Source organism: Babesia bigemina, assembly GCF_000981445.1.
Source record: "Babesia bigemina genome assembly Bbig001, chromosome : I".
Lineage (NCBI taxonomy): Eukaryota > Apicomplexa > Aconoidasida > Piroplasmida > Babesiidae > Babesia > Babesia bigemina.
Window position 1 is genome coordinate 1,981,948 of NC_027216.1, and position 17,807 is coordinate 1,999,754.

Here is a 17,807-nt window from a genome sequence, read left to right on the forward strand (position 1 = left end):
CTCGTGATGGCGCGGTCCCGTTTGAGGGCCAAGTTCCAGGGGAGGCCGACCCGAAAGTCAAAGCACATCGAGGACGAGGAGATATCGGAGGATGAGGCGTTCAACGAGGAAGAGGAGGCCAAGTATGGGCGTTTCTTCCAGTCGAAGCGTGGGAAGCCTTCCGAGGACAAGGGAGAGCTTTGGGAAAGCCTATTCGAGAATGTAGAGGATACACATGTCGATGATTCGGCGGTTGGTTCGGCTGCTACGGCGAAATCGGAGTCGGCGCAAACCGAAGTTGCACCACGTCCGACCGCGGATTCCGAATATGCCTTCACCCGGCTGGAGGAGGACGCTGACCTGTTCACGGAGGATGTGTCTAAGGAGGACGTTGGAGGGTTTGACTGGATTGCAGATGCCGCTGACGGAGACAGCAAATACTCGTCGCTGATACAGAAGTTCCGCGAGATTCGCGATGATCTGCCCGATGTCTTCCGTGAGGAGTCTCGGGCAAAGGCGAGCAGGGATGAGCGCAAAGAGCTCTACTCCTCGACGAAGAAGACAGCCAGCAAGCGGTGGGAGCCGGTGCTGCAGCACATCAAGCGGCAGAAGCATACGTCCTACGGGGGCTCGGAGAGCCGCACCGATGCCACTTGCGGTTCCATGTTGCAGCTGGATGCAGAAACGGAGCTCGAAAAGGAATTGGATGCACATACCAACCAGGCATACGAGCGTGCTCTGCATGCTCGCGAGCTGAGGAAGAACAAACGTGTGAATCGCATCAAGAGTAAGAACTGGCACAAGCGCCAGAAGAAGCGTGATTTGGAGTTGTACGCCAAACTCATCGAAAAGTCGGACGATCCCGAGCTGACGAAGGAACTGCTCGAGTCATTTGAGCAGAAGCGTTCTAAGCACCGTGTTTTGCGCAAGCGCATGGCCCAGGAGAAATGGGCCAAGCTGGCCATGCGTTTCGGCGACCGCAGCGTCTTGAAGCAGATTTCTAGCGCCCAACAGCAGCTCAAGGATGACCTTACTTTGATTAAGGACACCATAGATGGTGTCGCGGATAGAGAGGGGTCAGATTCGGACGATGAATCCGAAGGATCAGAGTCCTCGTCTGACGTGGAGTCGACCTCCGGCGACCCCGACGACGAGGTGCTGGCGAAGCTGAAGGTTATCGCAAACCCCAAGGCGGAGGGGCTCCCTCAGAAGGGGTTATTCGCGCTTAAATTTATGAAGGACGTGCTACAGAGTAAGATGGAAGCACAGGATGATGACGATGGTTCGGGTTCACATCAAGCTGTCGCCCTACGGGACAAGGAGGAAGATGACTATGACAACGAGTCTATAGAGTCGGATTCCGACCGTGAGGAAGAAGTCGGCCAGACTGCACGTGAGTCGGACGCTGTGAAGCCTTCTCCAAAAGTTAGGTAGGTGCAGCTTTTAGGGATGCTCACATGTTTTGCAGCGACGAGGAGCTAAAGAAGGCTATGCAGCATATTCATATGGCACTAGGCGGTGGCGACGAGTCCGGGGACGAGGAAACTGGATTTTGGGGAGCAGTTTCGAGCGCCACTACATCTGCCCCAGCCGAGGACAAGGAACCTGTGCGCCAGGATGCGCGTAATGAGCCCAAGAGCAGCCGGGCCGAGAAGGTTGAAGTCGGTGTTAAACGGGAATCGGCTTCTTCTGGTGCGGTAGAATCGCAGGCGCCTGTTGAACCGAAGGTCGATCATGCTAAACCTAAGATAGTACCCGCCGCAGCAGGGTTCTTGTCTGAGGACACCGGCCTCGACAACTTCATCAAAAACTTGGGACCTGCTAAGAAGCGTGAATCAACTATACAGATGGCACAACGCCTATTTGTGACCCGAGGCGATGATGAGGCCCAACTGTCTGAAGAGGAGTCGGAGACTGAGGAGGCCGCATCCGACCAGCTGAAGGGCTGGGGCAGCTGGACCGGATTTGGCATCACGGAGCCAAAGGCTAGCAAACCAGCTCCAGCTAAGCCAGATAAAAAGGGGCGGCGGGTTGTCAAGGTGTCCAACAAGAAGAGCGCGAAGCTGGGCAAATATCTCCTCCACAGGGTAGGGCAACTTGTAGCGTTTTACACTTCGCAGGTCCCGCATCCGCACAAGAACAAACACGACTACAATGCCAAGATGGCAACCACAGTCGGTCCGGAATGGAACACCAGCAAGATGCACGCTGAGTTGATACAGCCGAAGGTGGGTTTGCGTTACTCGGAAGCAACACTCTTCTCAGACGACTATCGCGGTCGGCTCCGTGGTGAAGCCGATATCTGCCGAGGGCGCAAAGGAGTATGTGAAGCGCATGGGCAAGGTTCTGCAGCGGAACCGTACCCGAGCCAGGCTATAGCAGTACACACTTATTGCTTCAGACAGCTGTTAATGTGTATTCACATCCACGCATATTTTGGTAGCTGCGTACATTTGTCCATTTTAAATTGTCGTAATGTTAGAGTTAGTGCCATGTGTATGAGTTTTGTGCGGTGTCTTTAGGCAATAGTACCGCGCAGCGTCAATCGTGCGGAGGCGCTGCCGGGGTGGGCGCTCGGTGACGTTGATATAAGCATCGAAAAGCAGCCTTCTCGAATCAAATGGTCACTATAGCATACTGTATGCGCGTATTGGGTGGTTATTGAACGGTAATCCATGCGGTTGTGTGTTGGTCGGTCGGTTCGCGCAAGCCTTCCTGCGCCGTCGTGAATTTATCTTCTATGCGGCCTCGCATATCGAGATGCATCCCTCCTTGGGAGGTGCACAGCCGCCAGGCGTATCAGCGCAGGAAGTCACTAGCTGCCAGAGCATGCCAGCCTCGAGAAGCTCTACACGTATTCTTCAAGCGGTGTACGAAGGCAATTGCTGATCACCGATTCGGGGTCCATGCAACACGACTTCTGACAGATGTTGTGCACAAGCAAGAGTTGCCAAGCGAAGAGAATATAGGGAACGCTGAGGTAGTGCATTCGGCATCGGCGGCCACATCCCAGCAGCCTGAAGAAGTTGTTCCATCGGATACGCCGGCAGCAGAAGATGCGACTTCGCTGGTTGATACAACTCCGTTACTAGAGGATGTCAATGTTCGTTTGCAGTACCTGGGATATGTCGGCCTAAGCCGGCGTGACAAGCGCATGCTTATCGACTTCGTGAACCGGATCGCCCCGTGCATTACTACTTCAGGCCATGCGCTGAAGTTTCTGAACTCTATGTCATGTGTTGTGAATGTACGGTGTCTGCCTTCGAGTTCGGTCACTGGCGCCAACATCAAGTTGGCGTGCCGTGAGGCCTTCGAGTCACTCTTTCGCCGCCTGGACCGCAGCGCCGATGCGTACCACGTAGTGGCATCCTATTTGAAGCTCTGCGCATTTTACGGCGACGATATGTCTAACTTCTCTCCTGTGTATCATGATATGGTAGAGGCGGTAGTATCGGGGGATGTGTTTGTGACTGAGCGCCAATTGGATGACCTGCTCTTTGTGTATCAGCGCCTTGCCATATGCGATCGCCGCTTCATGAAGTACCATTCGGATCGTATTTCGCGCCACTTCGAGTGTTTCAGTGATGATCAAGTGTGCAACTTCGCACGGTACCTGGTCAAGAGCGTTCACGCTCGTGCTCGACCGCTGGACATAGGCGCTACGGCGGACTACTCGCGAGAATTCGACGCTTCGGATACTATGGCCCTTCTGGATGGGTTCGATGTGGCTTCGAGTTCATATGCACGCTGTCTGGAGTCACAACTGCCCGTTTGTCTGCACCAATACAGCTACTACAACTTGGTTGACCTCGGCGAGTTTTACAGCCTCTTCAACATTCAGAGCTCCGTTCGCGTGCGGTTTTCAACCGAGCTGTGGAAATATCTGTACACGCTGCGTTATGGCTACCCTATCAAGGCGCTTGTGGTAGGCGGTGCAAAGTTGTCTCTATAGTGTTCAGATTTTAAGCAAGTTGGGGCTTGGCGACAGCGCCACGTACGGCCGCTTGATACGCAACATACCCATGACCCTTGCGTTCAGGTGGCCATTGAATCTCGTATCCGAGTGTTTGATATCGCTCGAGTGGGCAAAGAGTATGTCTGGTTATATGTTCCTATCAACACATGCCAGGTAGCAAGATCTACGTTATCCTTGCGCACTATCTTTCGAAGAATCTTTCTGCACAGTTCAACGCGCTCAATGTTGCCCGGATATTCGATTCGTTATGCAATAAGCGGGTAGCGTTGCTGGGCCTGTACCAGAAGGTGCTGCGCATCCAGTCGCTGAACCCTGGGTGGCTGGGCTGCGAGGAGCTGTTGGCTGTGGCCAGGTGCTGTAGTCTGTCGAACGAATTATGTTACGCAGGTATGGAAAAGAAGTAGGATTCTCGTTAGCCGGTATATCCGGTATGCTTAAGGTCCAAGACTTAGATGGCATGGATTATCGGAAGGCCATAACGCTGCTTTACGTAATGGAAAACCCGGACGCAGCGTTGCTTAAGAGGTGCATACAGGCCATACATAACAAGGACACCAGCCAGTGTTTGGAGTTCGATTCACTGATGCAGCTCCTCAAGGCGTGCTATCGCCACAAGATTTGGCTATGCGCTTCGCCGCAGCTGGCATTGGAGGCGCTGAGGGACGTCGAGACTGTAGAGGCGCCAGTGTTGCTAGAACTGCTCGATCTTCTTTCTCTAGCCGGTCCTATTGGGGAGCCCAATCTATTGGCGAGGCTAGAAGGGTATGTCGAACACGTCATCGCGGATCTGCCGCTGCGCACGGCTGGAAGGATGCTGTGGCTGTGCTTTTCGCTTGGTGTATTGCCGGATTCGGCGTGTTTCATATCTTTGCTACGCCGCTTCAACCATTTGTACGAGCCTTCCTACAACGAGGACCACTTGTTACAGGTGTGTGTTGTGTAGGTGTGTGGAAGCACGCGCAGGTACTTGGCGAGGCTCTGAAGCGCCTGAAGTCACAGACCGTCGAAGTACGAACCTTTCTGCGTCATTTGGAGGCTTTCAAGGACGTTTCCTGGCGACGCGAGCCTGCGGAAATCGGGAAGATTCGCGCGTTCCAGCGCAACGTCGGATGCAAGGCGTTCGTCTCGGTCTTCCCTTTCACTGCTGACGTAGAGGTCGACGCAACCGCGCTTTCAGACTACGTCACCCGCATTGGTGGCAGCAGCCTATCCTTGGCGGAGCCATGTCTGCAGTCCAGGAGTTCTTGGTGTGCTTCCTCCGACATTGCGGGCACCGTATTGCTGGACCTCTGCGGGGACCCTTACGTCACGGTAGTTGAGCGAGACGGCAACGAGAGGCAGGCGCTCCGCTTTTATTACCAGTTACGGTACGTATTGTCTTGGGGTGTCTGAAATGTGCAGAGGCAGCTTGGTCGGTAGACCCTTCGCCCACCTCCTGGATTCCAGTGTTCACTAGCGTCGAATTAGGATATTGTCCGGGATCACTGTGCTCTTTATTTGAGAAAAGATGTGGATGCATCATCTACAGGACCGTTACGGCAAGAAGTTTGACTGTGAACCGTCTGCAGCTGAACCGGACCCATTTCGTGAAGAGAGCCTAGGAAACGTGCGCAGATTATGGGTTCCGCCGTTCTTCGACGGTGACTTCCTTCGGCATGGATCAGCTGATCGCAAGGTTGCTCGCCGCCGCGGATGGATGTTGTGTCTGTGTTCCACGTTCAGCATATGCGCCGTGTTTTACATGTGGTTCCACTGCTACAAGGCTTCTTGCCGCGACTGCTCCCTTGTAGCCAAGGACTTGTCCGAAGCAACTGATGGGGAAGTGGAGTGCCATTGCTCCAATTGCATTGTGAATTTCTTCTTCAGCCCGCAGACCCACTTCGAGAAGTGCTACTATTCACTTCTCTTCTTCAGCGGTTTGGTCGTGTTTTACATCTTTTTGGTGGCAAGGTCTTTGGCGTTTCAGATTTTCCGCCATTCGAATCTGGCACAGCGGGACTAACGGTGTTGTGCCGACTTGGGTTGTATGCTAGACAGCAGACTCTCACGTTTTGTGCGCCAGAAGAGGGTGCATGCGCATTTTAATGGCGGCAGTGTTTCAAGTCATCAACGTTGCAAATGGTGCAGACGTCATTAGTTCTGCTGTTTCAGTGCCCTGGAGTGGATGAGTTATTGTTTCACGAACTCCAGGAGCATGGGTGGCCACGCTATCTGGTGGCGCAACGAAGAGAAACCCTCAATTGAATATATTAATGCAGCGATTACGTAAAGTTATGTGTGTCGGCAGCGCACTGCCAATAAACGTAGATAAGAATAGACAGCGTGTGTTGCCTTTTGGTTCTACATACCCATTGAGGTTAACACCCTGGCCACGTGGTCCACGGGTGATCACTATAGTAACAATACCACTTCCAGAGTGCGAGGTACATATATCACACAGAATCACACCCAAGTGCGGCCACAGTGTGCGCAACACTCTCCGCCAAAAAGGACGTGATCATCAGCCTATTCCTGTTGCCCCCGTTCTCGGGGATGGTGGCTGACGAACACTTTGAAAGCGTATCCGCAGCAGGCCAGAGACGGTAGTTTGTTGGCGAGAAGAATCACGGCAGAAGGTCGCGCAGGGTTATTATTCTGCTGTATAATATAGTGTACACATGGAATAGGCAGTATGTGATTTACGTTCAGAATTGCTGAACGGTTAGGAAAACAGCGGTAGGACAAAGTGGCGGTTGCGACATTTGGGAATATCGGCATTGAGTCACGTGTGAAATGATACCGCATCTGCTCGTTCACCGGGAGGATAGTTTATCCGCTTGCGGCCAGATTCCCGGCATATCACGAGACATATTACACCTTTAGCTTCATTAAGCAGCTTATATTAAATTGAATGGTTACACCTTTGCAATAGTTGCGCTTTTAAGCAGTTTTGAAGAGCTGTACGACCGGCAGCTTCACACTCCCGAGTTGCCTTCTGCTCTCGGTGGTCACGAAGATTGAGCTGATGTAGTGTCTAGGCAGGGAGAATATCGAATCGTTGTCACTGAGACGTAGAAGCGGGCGAGTGGCCGTGTATGCCGCCGCGGGAGTTGACTCAGGGCGGCGTAGCTCCTTTACTATGGCGCCTATGGAGCGTTGTGCTTTACACATTCTCTACCTAACCTGTCAATTTTTGTTTGGTGCAGAAGTCGATGTCCACCTCGCAGCGCTCTGTGTTCTGTGTACTATCAACTGCTTTCACCGTTACCGTTCTCTGGTGGGCACGTTTGAAGCTCCAATCGCATCAGCGCCTTCGCCAGCTCGTTTTTCAAACCGTTAGAATCGCAGTGTGTTAGCTTTGGTGCGTATAGAACCGGCTCAATCTGCGTATTGTTACACAGGCGCGTCGTAGTACTTACCTGCAAATGGTATGTTGCGACGGTGTCTTTCGTCACTTTGTTGGTGACGACAATAGATAGCGCTATTAGCACCTTGTCCCTTAGTAGTTGGTGGAACAACGTAGCAATCTGCACGTAATGGATCGATTGGTCCCGGTTTCGTTGTACCTCTTGTACGTAACGAATGACTGGCTGCTTTTGGTGGTACCTGTTCGTCCCAGATTGGCACGATTCGTTCGCCGCTTACTTTACTGTTATTCCAAAACGCTTTGTGGCGACGAATGATTCTGCAGAAGGCTAAAATTCCAGTTAAGGTGCCTACCCTGCGGATATATGCAATGCTTGTGAAACACGGCGTGTATGAGCGCTTCCACGAAGTTTCTTAGCTCGCTTAAGATTTCCGTGTATCCGCAGTTGTACATGGCTGCAGCCTTACGCCGCTGTGTCGGTAGTGTTAAAAGTTAGTAATATATACTAACTGCCATGTGCCCACCACCTTACGTTGTCTACTGTGGGGATGCCCATTACATAGCATGTCACTTTGCACACAACATGCACTGTGCACTGTAGGGTAAACAAGCTCTTTTGAGGGGCCTTGTGAGGCTCTAAGCGTCTTGTGTGTAAACACATTGCACATCACGCTTTCCACGTCTCTGGTGTAACTTTGTGTGTCACACCTGCATTTGAGGTATTAAAATGGCGTTCTTTTCAAGCTTAAAATTGATGATTATGAAGTATTTTGTTCTGTCATATATGAATGTGTTGTTGTTTTGGTTAGTCACACCAAAAACTAGCAAGTATTCCACGTGATGCATGTGCAGATTGAACTCCACGCCGACATAGCTCTACAATCATAAGCCTCGTAACCATGCCTAGTTCTATGTTAAGAACTGTTTTGCGGCTATCCGTATGGATTTTGCCGCTGTTGGTTTTCAACAACTGTAACACGGCGAATACGCATCTGCAGGACACCTCAGGTGAAAGGTTAGCCCACGCCACTTTCTACATGACGCTGTACAGTGATCGTCTAGAATGGATAGCATTTGGTTTGGCTGATAAACTTAAAAATTCTACCGGTCTAGAAGCATGTCTTGTGAATGTAGGTTTGTTGGTGAAGGTTACGTGAGGATGACATTCACATGAAGCATCGTGCTGTGTTCGACACTATGTTTATCAAGATTCGTATGATGGGTGAAGTGCTAGTTTGTTGGCGTATTTATCAGCTCCTAGAGGTGCTGGATTGTGCGTGGTTACATCAAACTTGCCGTGTTATTCTCATCGATAATCTTCAAATCATTTTAGATGCCAAGATTCAGCAAACTGCTGTCCTCTCAGCACATGATGGAGATAGACCCTACAGTTGTTCAAATATACGTCCTGTACTCAACCAGCAAGCAAAGCATGCCACCGCCTCGGAGCGGAGTACCTGGCGGCGTATACGCCTCAGTGATGGATTGGATCATCAATAATAGGCGGCGTGATGATTATGAGCGCGATGCTGCACCCGTTGCCGAGAAGAAGCAATCGCCTGAGAAGGTACTGAAGCAGGTTTGGACGCCGGTGTCCCACCTGAGTCACTTCGCTTTGCTATATCACGAAGACGACATCATAAAACGCAATTCTTCGGTGAAACGCAGGAAGTTTAAAACTGTTGCGTCGCTGGCGAAGTATGTAGATGCATTTAACAGCTACAAAAAGGCAACCGTTAGTCCACCCTTAGCCAATAAGTTGGACCACAAATTGAAAGCCGGCACAAGAACAGGGGAGCACGATAAAGGTAAAAAGCCTGTTGTCCCAATTCGCAATGTAACTGAAGGTGCAAAAGAAGTTATATCTACGCAACCAAAAGATGCGAAAGGCGCTGGAAGGAATCAAGGAACTGGAACGTCGAACGTTGAAGGTGCCAATCAATTAGATATAAAAGCATCGAAGGATAACAAGGTCACCGTGCCAAATATCACTCCTGCGCAATCACAGCAAAAGGCTCGTAAGAACGACGGAAATGGCCACGAAAAGGATTCTAACCCAGAAGCATCGATGGCTTCAGCATCAATACCTGCCGTTAAGGCTACACGCGCTACTCCAGAATCAAAGGTATCATCCACTAATGCTCAAAGTAAACAACCTAAACATGGTGTTGTGGCTAAGGTTGCGCCAGTTAGGCAGTCTCCGCCGGCAACGGGCAGTAAAGTGAAATCGGGGACTGGTTATGCCCATGAAGGTAGCAAAACAGCAACATCAAACAAGCCGCATGGTAATACCATAGCTGCCGTGTCTAAAGATAATGTTGCTGGCACATTGAATAGCCGTCGCAATCCTGTTAAGGTCGAGCCTGGCTCTTCTGGAAAAAACGTACGCCTGCCCGCCAAACCCGCCAAGGCCACCCCCCCGTCAATACCACCCAAGCCCACTCCTAGGACCTCTGTGCGCTCACGTCCTGCGGCGTCAGGCTCCGCTGGAGTAAAACCGGATAAACCCGTACATGGCAGACAAAATCCGCAGAAGCCGGTTGAACATAAGGTCGTTGATAAACAAGATTCTCACAGTGAAGTACTTCCAGACCATGATGCCAGTGGTATCAAGGATGTGTCAGCTGTTACGTATGCAGGCAATGACACTTCATCTGAAGCAGGTAGTGCCGCGGTTGGGAATGTGACTTCTGACACCCATCAAGACACCTCTCCATGGCAGCCGGTTGTGGAACTAAACCCGGTTATAGATCCGTTCGAGCGTGATACATGGATGCGAAAGGCGATGGTACGTCGCCGCAAGTCTAAATCGGAGAGCAAAGAGGACGAGTCAAACGAAGGCGCCTCTGTGGTAGACGGAATTGACACTGTGGGCAATGCGGAAGCCCATTTGTGCGATGACATAGCACATACACCACCTGGCGAGGAATCGTCGAACTCGTCGTTTGCCAGATGCGACAATCAGTCGATAGATGGCCACTCTACCTCGTGCGACGCTGAGACGGCATCACGTAGACTCTTGAGCGCACGCATGTATGATATGTTTGACGAAGATGTGGACGACGGATATGCGGTAGATACCTACTTGGAGTATGCTGATGTCTACATGGGCCCTTCGGGTGCGTATGTTGATGGTGAAGGTTCAAGCATTTATGCAGACGATAGAGATATCACTACCACCCGTGTTGCATACAACACACAACTGGTGCGCAGAGAAAACAATGGCGACTCGCTTATACACACGGGTACCCAAGACAATGTTGATTCGCTCGCTCCTGGTGATAACAATCTTAGCACCGCTTCACCTCCACAAGCGACATCAGGTCTAAGGCCCTCATCGGTTTCAAGCCCTGTCAACTATGCTAGTGGATCAAACCATGATACAATTACAAGCAACAATGATTCATCGTCTGGCTTGATGCACGAGTCTCTGCAGGCCCCAGAGCTATCTAAAAATGACAGTTATTCGGATGACGTGGGACCGCCTCCATCTTGTGCGTTGTGTCTGTCAGATGTACGTTCGGCGTGCTGTGACGTCGAGTGTAACGACGCCGTGACTCGCATTTTGAACAGCGCTAGTTTAGGTTTGAGGAACCCTATGCGGCAGTTGTGTCGCTCCAGTTCATGTAAAGTTTTGGACGATTTTATATCAGAATATGACGTCGACGAATCATTCAGAACATATTCCTCCCGGCGATTCGAATCATGGGTCCCTAACATAAAGAATATATTGCGCGAGTTAGGTGGTATTGAACACTTCCGGGATGATGGTTACGTATACGATATAGACCGCGGGTTGGTGGCGGACATCGTGGACTGGCATGATATGGGACCTTATGGCACTTATTTCCCACCAAACCTGGTACTTCAGACGAGTAGGGATTTCATAAGTGTTGAGTTTGAAGGAAGTGATGGCAACGTGAACGTTGCTCACCGCGAATTGGGAGGATGGTTTGAGCCTCAAGCCATGGTTGTGCTCCGCAGCCGAAATACTATTCATCGTGATGCAGGGTGGGCACTGTCAGCCGATCCTGAAGGGGAAGAAAATGTTGATGTCGAAATTGTTCCTGAAGAAAGGCGCCGTGTGGATGCTTCGGTGGACCTGGAGGATGCCTACCTCGATGCCATATCCCCAACAACTCCAACGCCGATGCGCTATCCATTGTGGTACTACGTGTACATGAAAACCGGTTTCAACAGCGGTGCGAGCATGCGTAGTTCCACCTATCAGAAGCTGCTTAATGCGTATGAGGCTTACGTGAAACGAACCAAACGTGATATCAGCGGTGATAATTCAGCCATCGAATCCAGGTCAAGCACCATTGCAGGTGAGCTGCTCCGTAATATGGCAGAGTCAAGCCACCTTCCGATCGCCGATTCACTAGATGCCATTTCAGTGTTGCAGCAAGCTTACGGAAACATGCTAACTTGTCTTGGAGGTTTACATTCGGGGCGCATAATACACGAGACAACACTTCATGTCAGCAGGCGCGACTATATTTTCAATGTTATCGTGGCTTGGTCATGTTTGGCCGCGCTGATTACGATTATCTCATTGGCCACCGTAGTATCCATCCAGCTAAAACAGAGAACCGCACGCTTCACTTCAACTGGAAAATGAGGCGGTGTATGCGTGTGCTGCAATCAGCTTATTTGCTTCTAAGACGCAAGATAGAACAATGTCTAAATGTGACTGGACTACTGAGTACCATTCAAGTGTAGGCAATCTAGACATAAGTATTCGGCTAACACTTACGCACTTTCAATCTCATAGCCCACAAGATCTTACCTTAAACTGTTTGTTTCTACATAACCGCTTGCACGTGTCATGGTGCGATGTGATGCGTCATGTTGTAGGCTTAATGTGTGAAATGGAGTGGTTAATGAAATCCCGCGAAAGAACGGGAGCATAACGCAACTCAACTACCTATTAATCTTAGGTTGGACTGATATATGGTGCATTCTGTTAAAATACATGCCAAAGTCTTTATATAATGACCATATACTAAATGTTTAGTGTACTAGTTATTATATGTCAATGCAGGGCGTCCATCACTCATCTACAGTTGCCCGTGCCATTCGGTGGGTTGTAACATGGCCGTACCGGGTTGGTGCCTCAGGAGAGTGTAGCTCATTAAATGATGCATGAGCGTCATTTTCCAAACGCCTTGCCATATTGATACCTAACACGATGCATTGCTGCGTTGTTACGTGAAGAACATCCAAGCCATTTGTCCAGTGATCTGTGGGGACAAGTATGCAGTCTACACTTAACCCCAATGGTCGTCGTATCTCTGTACTGCATGACACTCGGCTGTTGCATCTTTGCCGCCAGATGGGTGTCTGTGGTGTGGCCCTGCCGGAGCGGTCGAGGGAAGGGTTGGCAGCTTCACCTGTCGGCACGTAGGATATATGTATCACTCTTGTGTGGTGTGATGGCTAGAGAACGGCTGAAGTTAAATGATGAGGTACATTATTCATGTTTCGTGCAGGTTGACGACAGAAGAAAATGACGGATAAGTGCCAGTGCACCAACAGCGATTCCTGTTCTCGAACCAACTGCACGTGCTGTATTGTGTGCTGTCCTAAATGTAAAAGTAATGATGGTTGTACACAGTGCAGGCAGCAGCAAAGGGCGAAAAAGGAATGTCCGCGTTCGAAGTGTCCGACATGTAAAAATATCTTGTTTTGTGGTTGTTCTTATTGTTTGAAAAAAAATGCTTTGATTTTTCTTCCCATATTCATCATCGTAGTAATTGTTTGTTCATGTTACCATTTCGGTCTGCTGGACATAACGTACCAAAAGCTGTCCGACATTCTCCCAACATCTCGACTGAGCTCCTACAGTGGACTCTCATAGGCTTACATAGCACACGTAGCCATGTCCCATTAGTTCATACAACATAAGCGGTGCTTACATTCAATCTTATGATTTAGATTTGAACGCGTTAATGTATTTAATCTGCTGCACTCCTCAACCTGCTCCACATCAAATCGCATCTACATACTCCCTCATCACATCGCATAGCCGCTCAGTCACTACGCGCCGCCGCACGTGTCGGCAAACTTGCCAAGCTCACCTACCTGCAGCCTTGATAGACCACCTCACCACCGCTCACCTAACTCACTACCTAGCAACCAACCGCCTAACCTAACATTCACCCAGATATATCACCTAATGCCTACTCAGCAATATGGCAGTTACTGTAGTTCATGTATTGATAGGTTGGCTGTTTGGATTTCGAGTTCTGATACCCGTTAAACGTGCCCACGTCCTCCCATGGTTCTAGTGGGCAGAGATGTTAGGTGATACGCCACCAATGTAGGGTTCTGAGGCGTACTCTGATAAGTGGCGTTCTGAACACTACTTAGATTCGTTGCTGACATGTTAGCTGCCTTGCGTCGCGTAGCGATGGATCCCATTGGGACTGACGTGATGGCCAGTGGACTGCGTGGTTATGTGAAATTGATTGTATGGGTTTATATACGAAACATATTAAGCGAGAAGTGTGGTATACATCAGCAATCATTAATACAGATATGTGATTACATTCATAAGCGGTGGTGGCAACGTTGCACGGTATGTAAGAGGTGGAGTTGATCGAGCAACTGGTACCGGTTGACCTGCATGCCACGGACAGAACACCAGCCACATGCGTTAACTAAGCACAACTTCAATTGTGACAGCATCATAGTGGTGATGTGACTGACCCTGCTTTAGACGGCGGTCACCTTGCTGCTAACGTAGCGCCGGTGGGAGACTATCAGTGTCCTTGCTGCGGTGCGTGTTCATGAGAGGTTGGTGAGTGAGTTGCATAGGTGCGTGGCTCATCTGTTGGTTGGTGGGTGCGTTGCTTGAGTGATTGATACGTTTGCAGGTTGAGGGAACTGGGAACGGCAGTGGTACGTGTTGCACTTGGTGAGTGCTGCTTGAGTGCTTGATATGCTTGCAGGCTGAGGGGACTGGGAGCGGTGAAGGAAGATGGGAAGGGACATGTGGACGTGTATATGTGATACTGGATGTCGAAGGTCTGTAGTATGTAATTGCTGTGCGTGGTGTTGTCAAAAATGTACAAGTAGCGATGGTTGCTTTGGATGTATGGCACATTACCTGGTGCGCAAAGATGGCCGGAAACCATACAATTGCAACACTTCGGTATGTCAGAGACAATGTGCAGGCAACGAGTACAAATGTAAATGCAAATGTTGTCTTCAGAAATGTAGTAGTAAAGAGAAGCCTGGCATCTGCATTCCCCCTCCCCCCGCTCCCCCGCCTCCCCTTTCTTCCACCGGTTCAGAGTCTTCCTCCGCTTCCTCCAGTGTCATCCCAGCCCCCGGTGTTGCCGGCGCTCGGTCCGGTGGTCCCGGTCCTGACGGTGAAGATATGTCTACCACGTCCCCCACTTTCTCCCCTTCCCCCGAAACCATCGCCGCCGTCATCGTTGCCATCATCGTCGCCATCATCCTGCTCGACCTGTGCATCTTCCGCTTTCCGGTGGGCCGCAACATCCGCGATTTTCTCGTACGCAAGATACCCTTCTGCATCGCGTTCTACAGCTAAACTCCGCAATTTGTTGGCGCTAACATCGTAATCCAAATCCCACTGATCACCTGACTGGCAACTGACATCTAATGTGCTAGACTACGTAAGCATTGCGTTGATGAGTAATAACATGAGCAGTGAGTGACCTCCAACCCCGCCCCTTACATCATCGCCGCCGTCGCCCTCATCATCGTCGTCATCTGCGTCATGGTCTACTTCCGCATCCGGCCGTTCCACAGGGTGCGGTATCTACTGCGCAGCTGATGACAATAACTTAATTGGAAACTGACATCTAATGTGCTAGACAGAGTAATGATTGCGGTGATGACCAATCAGAGGAGCAGTGAGGTGACCATATACCCCCTCCCACCACCATCAGGGCCATGCTCTTCTGGCTGGTCGGTTTCAATACGTACGGACTTATTGCTAAGATAGAGGGACACATCGAAGGCCTGTTGATGGAAATTAACTTTGATGGCAACCACCCTATGTATGCCCTCCAGGTCAACGGGGATCTATCCTCCCTGCCCGCATCTCATCGCCGACACCCTTACTGAGACATCTCTCTACGCGGCAAGCGTTATCTACAAATTGCGGCATATTAATTCTAAAGATGCCTTCTCCAATTTCAACTTCAAATATGAATACCGTAAGCTTCATTACTCCCCCGACCCCGCCGGGCTCCTCTGCCAGCTGCGTGACTACACCTACGCCTGCCACCACCAGTTGGCGTTCCTCAAGTCGCAGTGTAATCGGGACAAACTAAGCGGTGGGTGGAAGCATCATCACTATGGCAGTGACATCACTGCTTCCAATTCCCCCCTCCAGGCGTTCCTGACAGACGGCTGGGATTCCGACTTCGAGACGCACCTCTTCGACCCTTGCAACCTGTGCCTCAAGAGCAGGACCAGAATGGGATTTACGAGAGGGGATTTGCCTAGAATATCGCAACAGGGCAGTGTCATTTCATCAATCCTCACTCCAAGCTGCGGCGGTGAAAATGATTATTCGCTACGCGCCAAAAAATAGTAATTATCGCTATAAGCGGTAATATAATACCCTATGCTACAGTGTTGATTAAATGTATTAGCACATGGTCCTACGTGTCATGGTGTACAGGAAAATTACGAAGCAGCAATAATCGCATCGCAAGACCACTGGTTTTAAAACAGGCTTTATGTAAGTACATGTTAAACAAATGTGTCAGCTATTGGAAGTCATCACATTGATATCAGAGGTTACCTGGCTACAAGAAGGCTACGTGGACTGGGTGAGGATATGAAATTAGTGGAGTGACGGCTTGGAATCACGGAACCCGTCCCGTATTTGGCCGAATATGGTACCAAGGCTCACATCATATTGTCTACCCATGATGTAAAGGACCAATACGGGGAGGGCGATTAGTAGAATGGCGCAAACCACGCCGACGTAAAGCTCTGGTTTTTCCCAAGTCATCTTCGCCAAGGCGCACTTGACAATAAACCCTACACAGCAATGAACAACGTACCTCAATACTTTACCACTTTCAGCAACCGACGATACACAATGCCCATACCATGCCATCCACCTAGTGCTTGGGCAACTGTAAATCGAGACCTCACAACGCTGACATACCATGACAATACCCTCTCGCATGCATCAATCAGACATTCAGATTGTGATGTAACGACGCTGCAACTGACAATGTAGTATCCACGAGAAGCGCCAGGCCTGCCGAACATCTGCTTTGTTTTACCATGGTTACTCTGATATCTGACCAGCTGACCCAAATTGCGTGCTTGATGTTTCTCATCGCCACAAGGCTGCCACTGATCAAACCAGTATACAGCACATCTCACTCACATGCCACCTGGTCACCTAACAGATGTCCCATCACGTCACGTGGTGCATTACTCATCGGGTGACGGCACGTATTACCACCAAATCAGTTCCACTGTTCTCTTGAGATGAGGTGACCAACCCTAACAAATCAATTAGCACAACGCCATCTCAGCGAATGCCCCTTACCTGATAACTTGCTGCTTAGGTGAAACTATACTAGCGTAGAGGGGTACGCGGTGCGTGAGGCGCAGGTTTGGCATTCGTTATAGAACAGACCCTCTTGCAAGCACCAGCCTCTGTGTGTCTTTAAGACGCATAAGCCACAATACGTCAAGCAATATGAAAATCATGACGAGGAAGATGAGGACGACAGCGGCGGTGGCGGAGTAGGGAGGGGGATGTAACCACCTCACTGCTCATGTGATTGGTCATCAACGCAATCTTTACTCTGTCTGGAACATTAGATGTCAGTTGCCAGTTGGGTTATAGTAATCAGCCGCGCAATAGGTACCGCACCCGGTGGAACGGCCGGACGCGGAAGTAGCTCATGACACAGATGACCAGGACGATGAGGGCGACGGGGGCGATGATGACGGGAATGATGACAGAAGGGTAGGCGGTGGAAAGATCATCACCCTTGGAATCGGGGTTACTAGATCGAGCGGCGACGCTGGGGAGAGGTCGTGCCTTGCTGGAATGGAGACTGCAGTCAGCAGAGAGCGTCTCTGGATTTTTGCCTCTACAACATGGACATTTACATTGACATTTGGGGTTGGTACACTGCTTACATTGGTCTTCACATATCGAAGGATCGCAAGTGTAATCTGACCCGACACCGGTGCGCTCGATGTTGTACGCCATACATGTACTGCACTTTCTACCACTACATCTGTCACAACACCAGGGACAACATCTACAGTCCCCCCAAAAGTGACAACTAGCATCACAATAACACTGAAGTCCACTCATCTTCCCCTCTCTCCCTTCCCATCAACCTGTACAAGCATGAACCGCGTACCTCAGCCTCGAACACCGGCGGTCTCCTATCGGTTTCACCACCAACAGGGTGACCACCATCTAAAGCACCGCCAGTCACATGGCAACAATGCATATATCGCAACATCACCTTGTTTTAGTCAAAG

The 17,807-nt window shown here is 50.3% G+C and overlaps 9 protein-coding genes across 9 annotated transcripts; 7 read left to right on the plus strand and 2 right to left on the minus strand.

Moving 5' to 3' along the window:
- Nucleotides 1-6: 6 nt before the first annotated feature.
- Nucleotides 7-2,358, plus strand: BBBOND_0108910 (U3 SMALL NUCLEOLAR RNA-ASSOCIATED PROTEIN, putative; the record flags this gene model as incomplete). Its single annotated transcript, XM_012911325.1, has 4 exons — nt 7-1,409; nt 1,448-2,066; nt 2,100-2,207; nt 2,245-2,358. The coding sequence occupies 4 exons, from the start codon at nt 7-9 to the stop codon at nt 2,356-2,358; spliced, it is 2,244 nt and encodes a 747-aa protein (XP_012766779.1).
- A 361-nt stretch (nt 2,359-2,719) lies between these two features.
- On the plus strand, nt 2,720-5,411 carry BBBOND_0108920 (hypothetical protein, conserved; the record flags this gene model as incomplete). Its single annotated transcript, XM_012911326.1, has 6 exons — nt 2,720-3,904; nt 3,939-4,071; nt 4,109-4,307; nt 4,343-4,883; nt 4,919-5,322; nt 5,357-5,411. The coding sequence occupies 6 exons, from the start codon at nt 2,720-2,722 to the stop codon at nt 5,409-5,411; spliced, it is 2,517 nt and encodes an 838-aa protein (XP_012766780.1).
- Nucleotides 5,412-5,462: 51 nt separating this feature from the next.
- BBBOND_0108930 (hypothetical protein) lies at nt 5,463-5,957 on the plus strand (the record flags this gene model as incomplete). The annotated part of the gene is made up of 1 exon (XM_012911327.1): nt 5,463-5,957. One exon carries the CDS (start codon nt 5,463-5,465, stop codon nt 5,955-5,957), a length of 495 nt encoding a protein of 164 aa, XP_012766781.1.
- A 917-nt stretch (nt 5,958-6,874) lies between these two features.
- Nucleotides 6,875-7,754, minus strand: BBBOND_0108940 (hypothetical protein; the record flags this gene model as incomplete). The annotated part of the gene is given in 7 exon segments (XM_012911328.1): nt 6,875-7,095; nt 7,113-7,172; nt 7,203-7,317; nt 7,354-7,461; nt 7,501-7,540; nt 7,580-7,619; nt 7,655-7,754. 7 exon segments carry the CDS (start codon nt 7,752-7,754, stop codon nt 6,875-6,877), a joined length of 684 nt encoding a protein of 227 aa, XP_012766782.1.
- Nucleotides 7,755-8,200: 446 nt separating this feature from the next.
- On the plus strand, nt 8,201-8,458 carry BBBOND_0108950 (hypothetical protein; the record flags this gene model as incomplete). The annotated part of the gene is made up of 1 exon (XM_012911329.1): nt 8,201-8,458. The coding sequence occupies one exon, from the start codon at nt 8,201-8,203 to the stop codon at nt 8,456-8,458; it is 258 nt and encodes an 85-aa protein (XP_012766783.1).
- A 215-nt stretch (nt 8,459-8,673) lies between these two features.
- Nucleotides 8,674-11,922, plus strand: BBBOND_0108960 (hypothetical protein, conserved; the record flags this gene model as incomplete). The annotated part of the gene is made up of 1 exon (XM_012911330.1): nt 8,674-11,922. One exon carries the CDS (start codon nt 8,674-8,676, stop codon nt 11,920-11,922), a length of 3,249 nt encoding a protein of 1,082 aa, XP_012766784.1.
- Nucleotides 11,923-14,092: 2,170 nt separating this feature from the next.
- BBBOND_0108970 (hypothetical protein) lies at nt 14,093-14,862 on the plus strand (the record flags this gene model as incomplete). The annotated part of the gene is made up of 4 exons (XM_012911331.1): nt 14,093-14,103; nt 14,180-14,204; nt 14,255-14,330; nt 14,480-14,862. The coding sequence occupies 4 exons, from the start codon at nt 14,093-14,095 to the stop codon at nt 14,860-14,862; spliced, it is 495 nt and encodes a 164-aa protein (XP_012766785.1).
- Nucleotides 14,863-15,227: 365 nt separating this feature from the next.
- BBBOND_0108980 (hypothetical protein) lies at nt 15,228-15,873 on the plus strand (the record flags this gene model as incomplete). Its single annotated transcript, XM_012911332.1, is given in 2 exon segments — nt 15,228-15,334; nt 15,348-15,873. The coding sequence occupies 2 exon segments, from the start codon at nt 15,228-15,230 to the stop codon at nt 15,871-15,873; spliced, it is 633 nt and encodes a 210-aa protein (XP_012766786.1).
- Nucleotides 15,874-17,157: 1,284 nt separating this feature from the next.
- Nucleotides 17,158-17,526, minus strand: BBBOND_0108990 (hypothetical protein; the record flags this gene model as incomplete). The annotated part of the gene is made up of 1 exon (XM_012911333.1): nt 17,158-17,526. The coding sequence occupies one exon, from the start codon at nt 17,524-17,526 to the stop codon at nt 17,158-17,160; it is 369 nt and encodes a 122-aa protein (XP_012766787.1).
- Between the last annotated feature and the right edge of the window lie 281 nt (nt 17,527-17,807).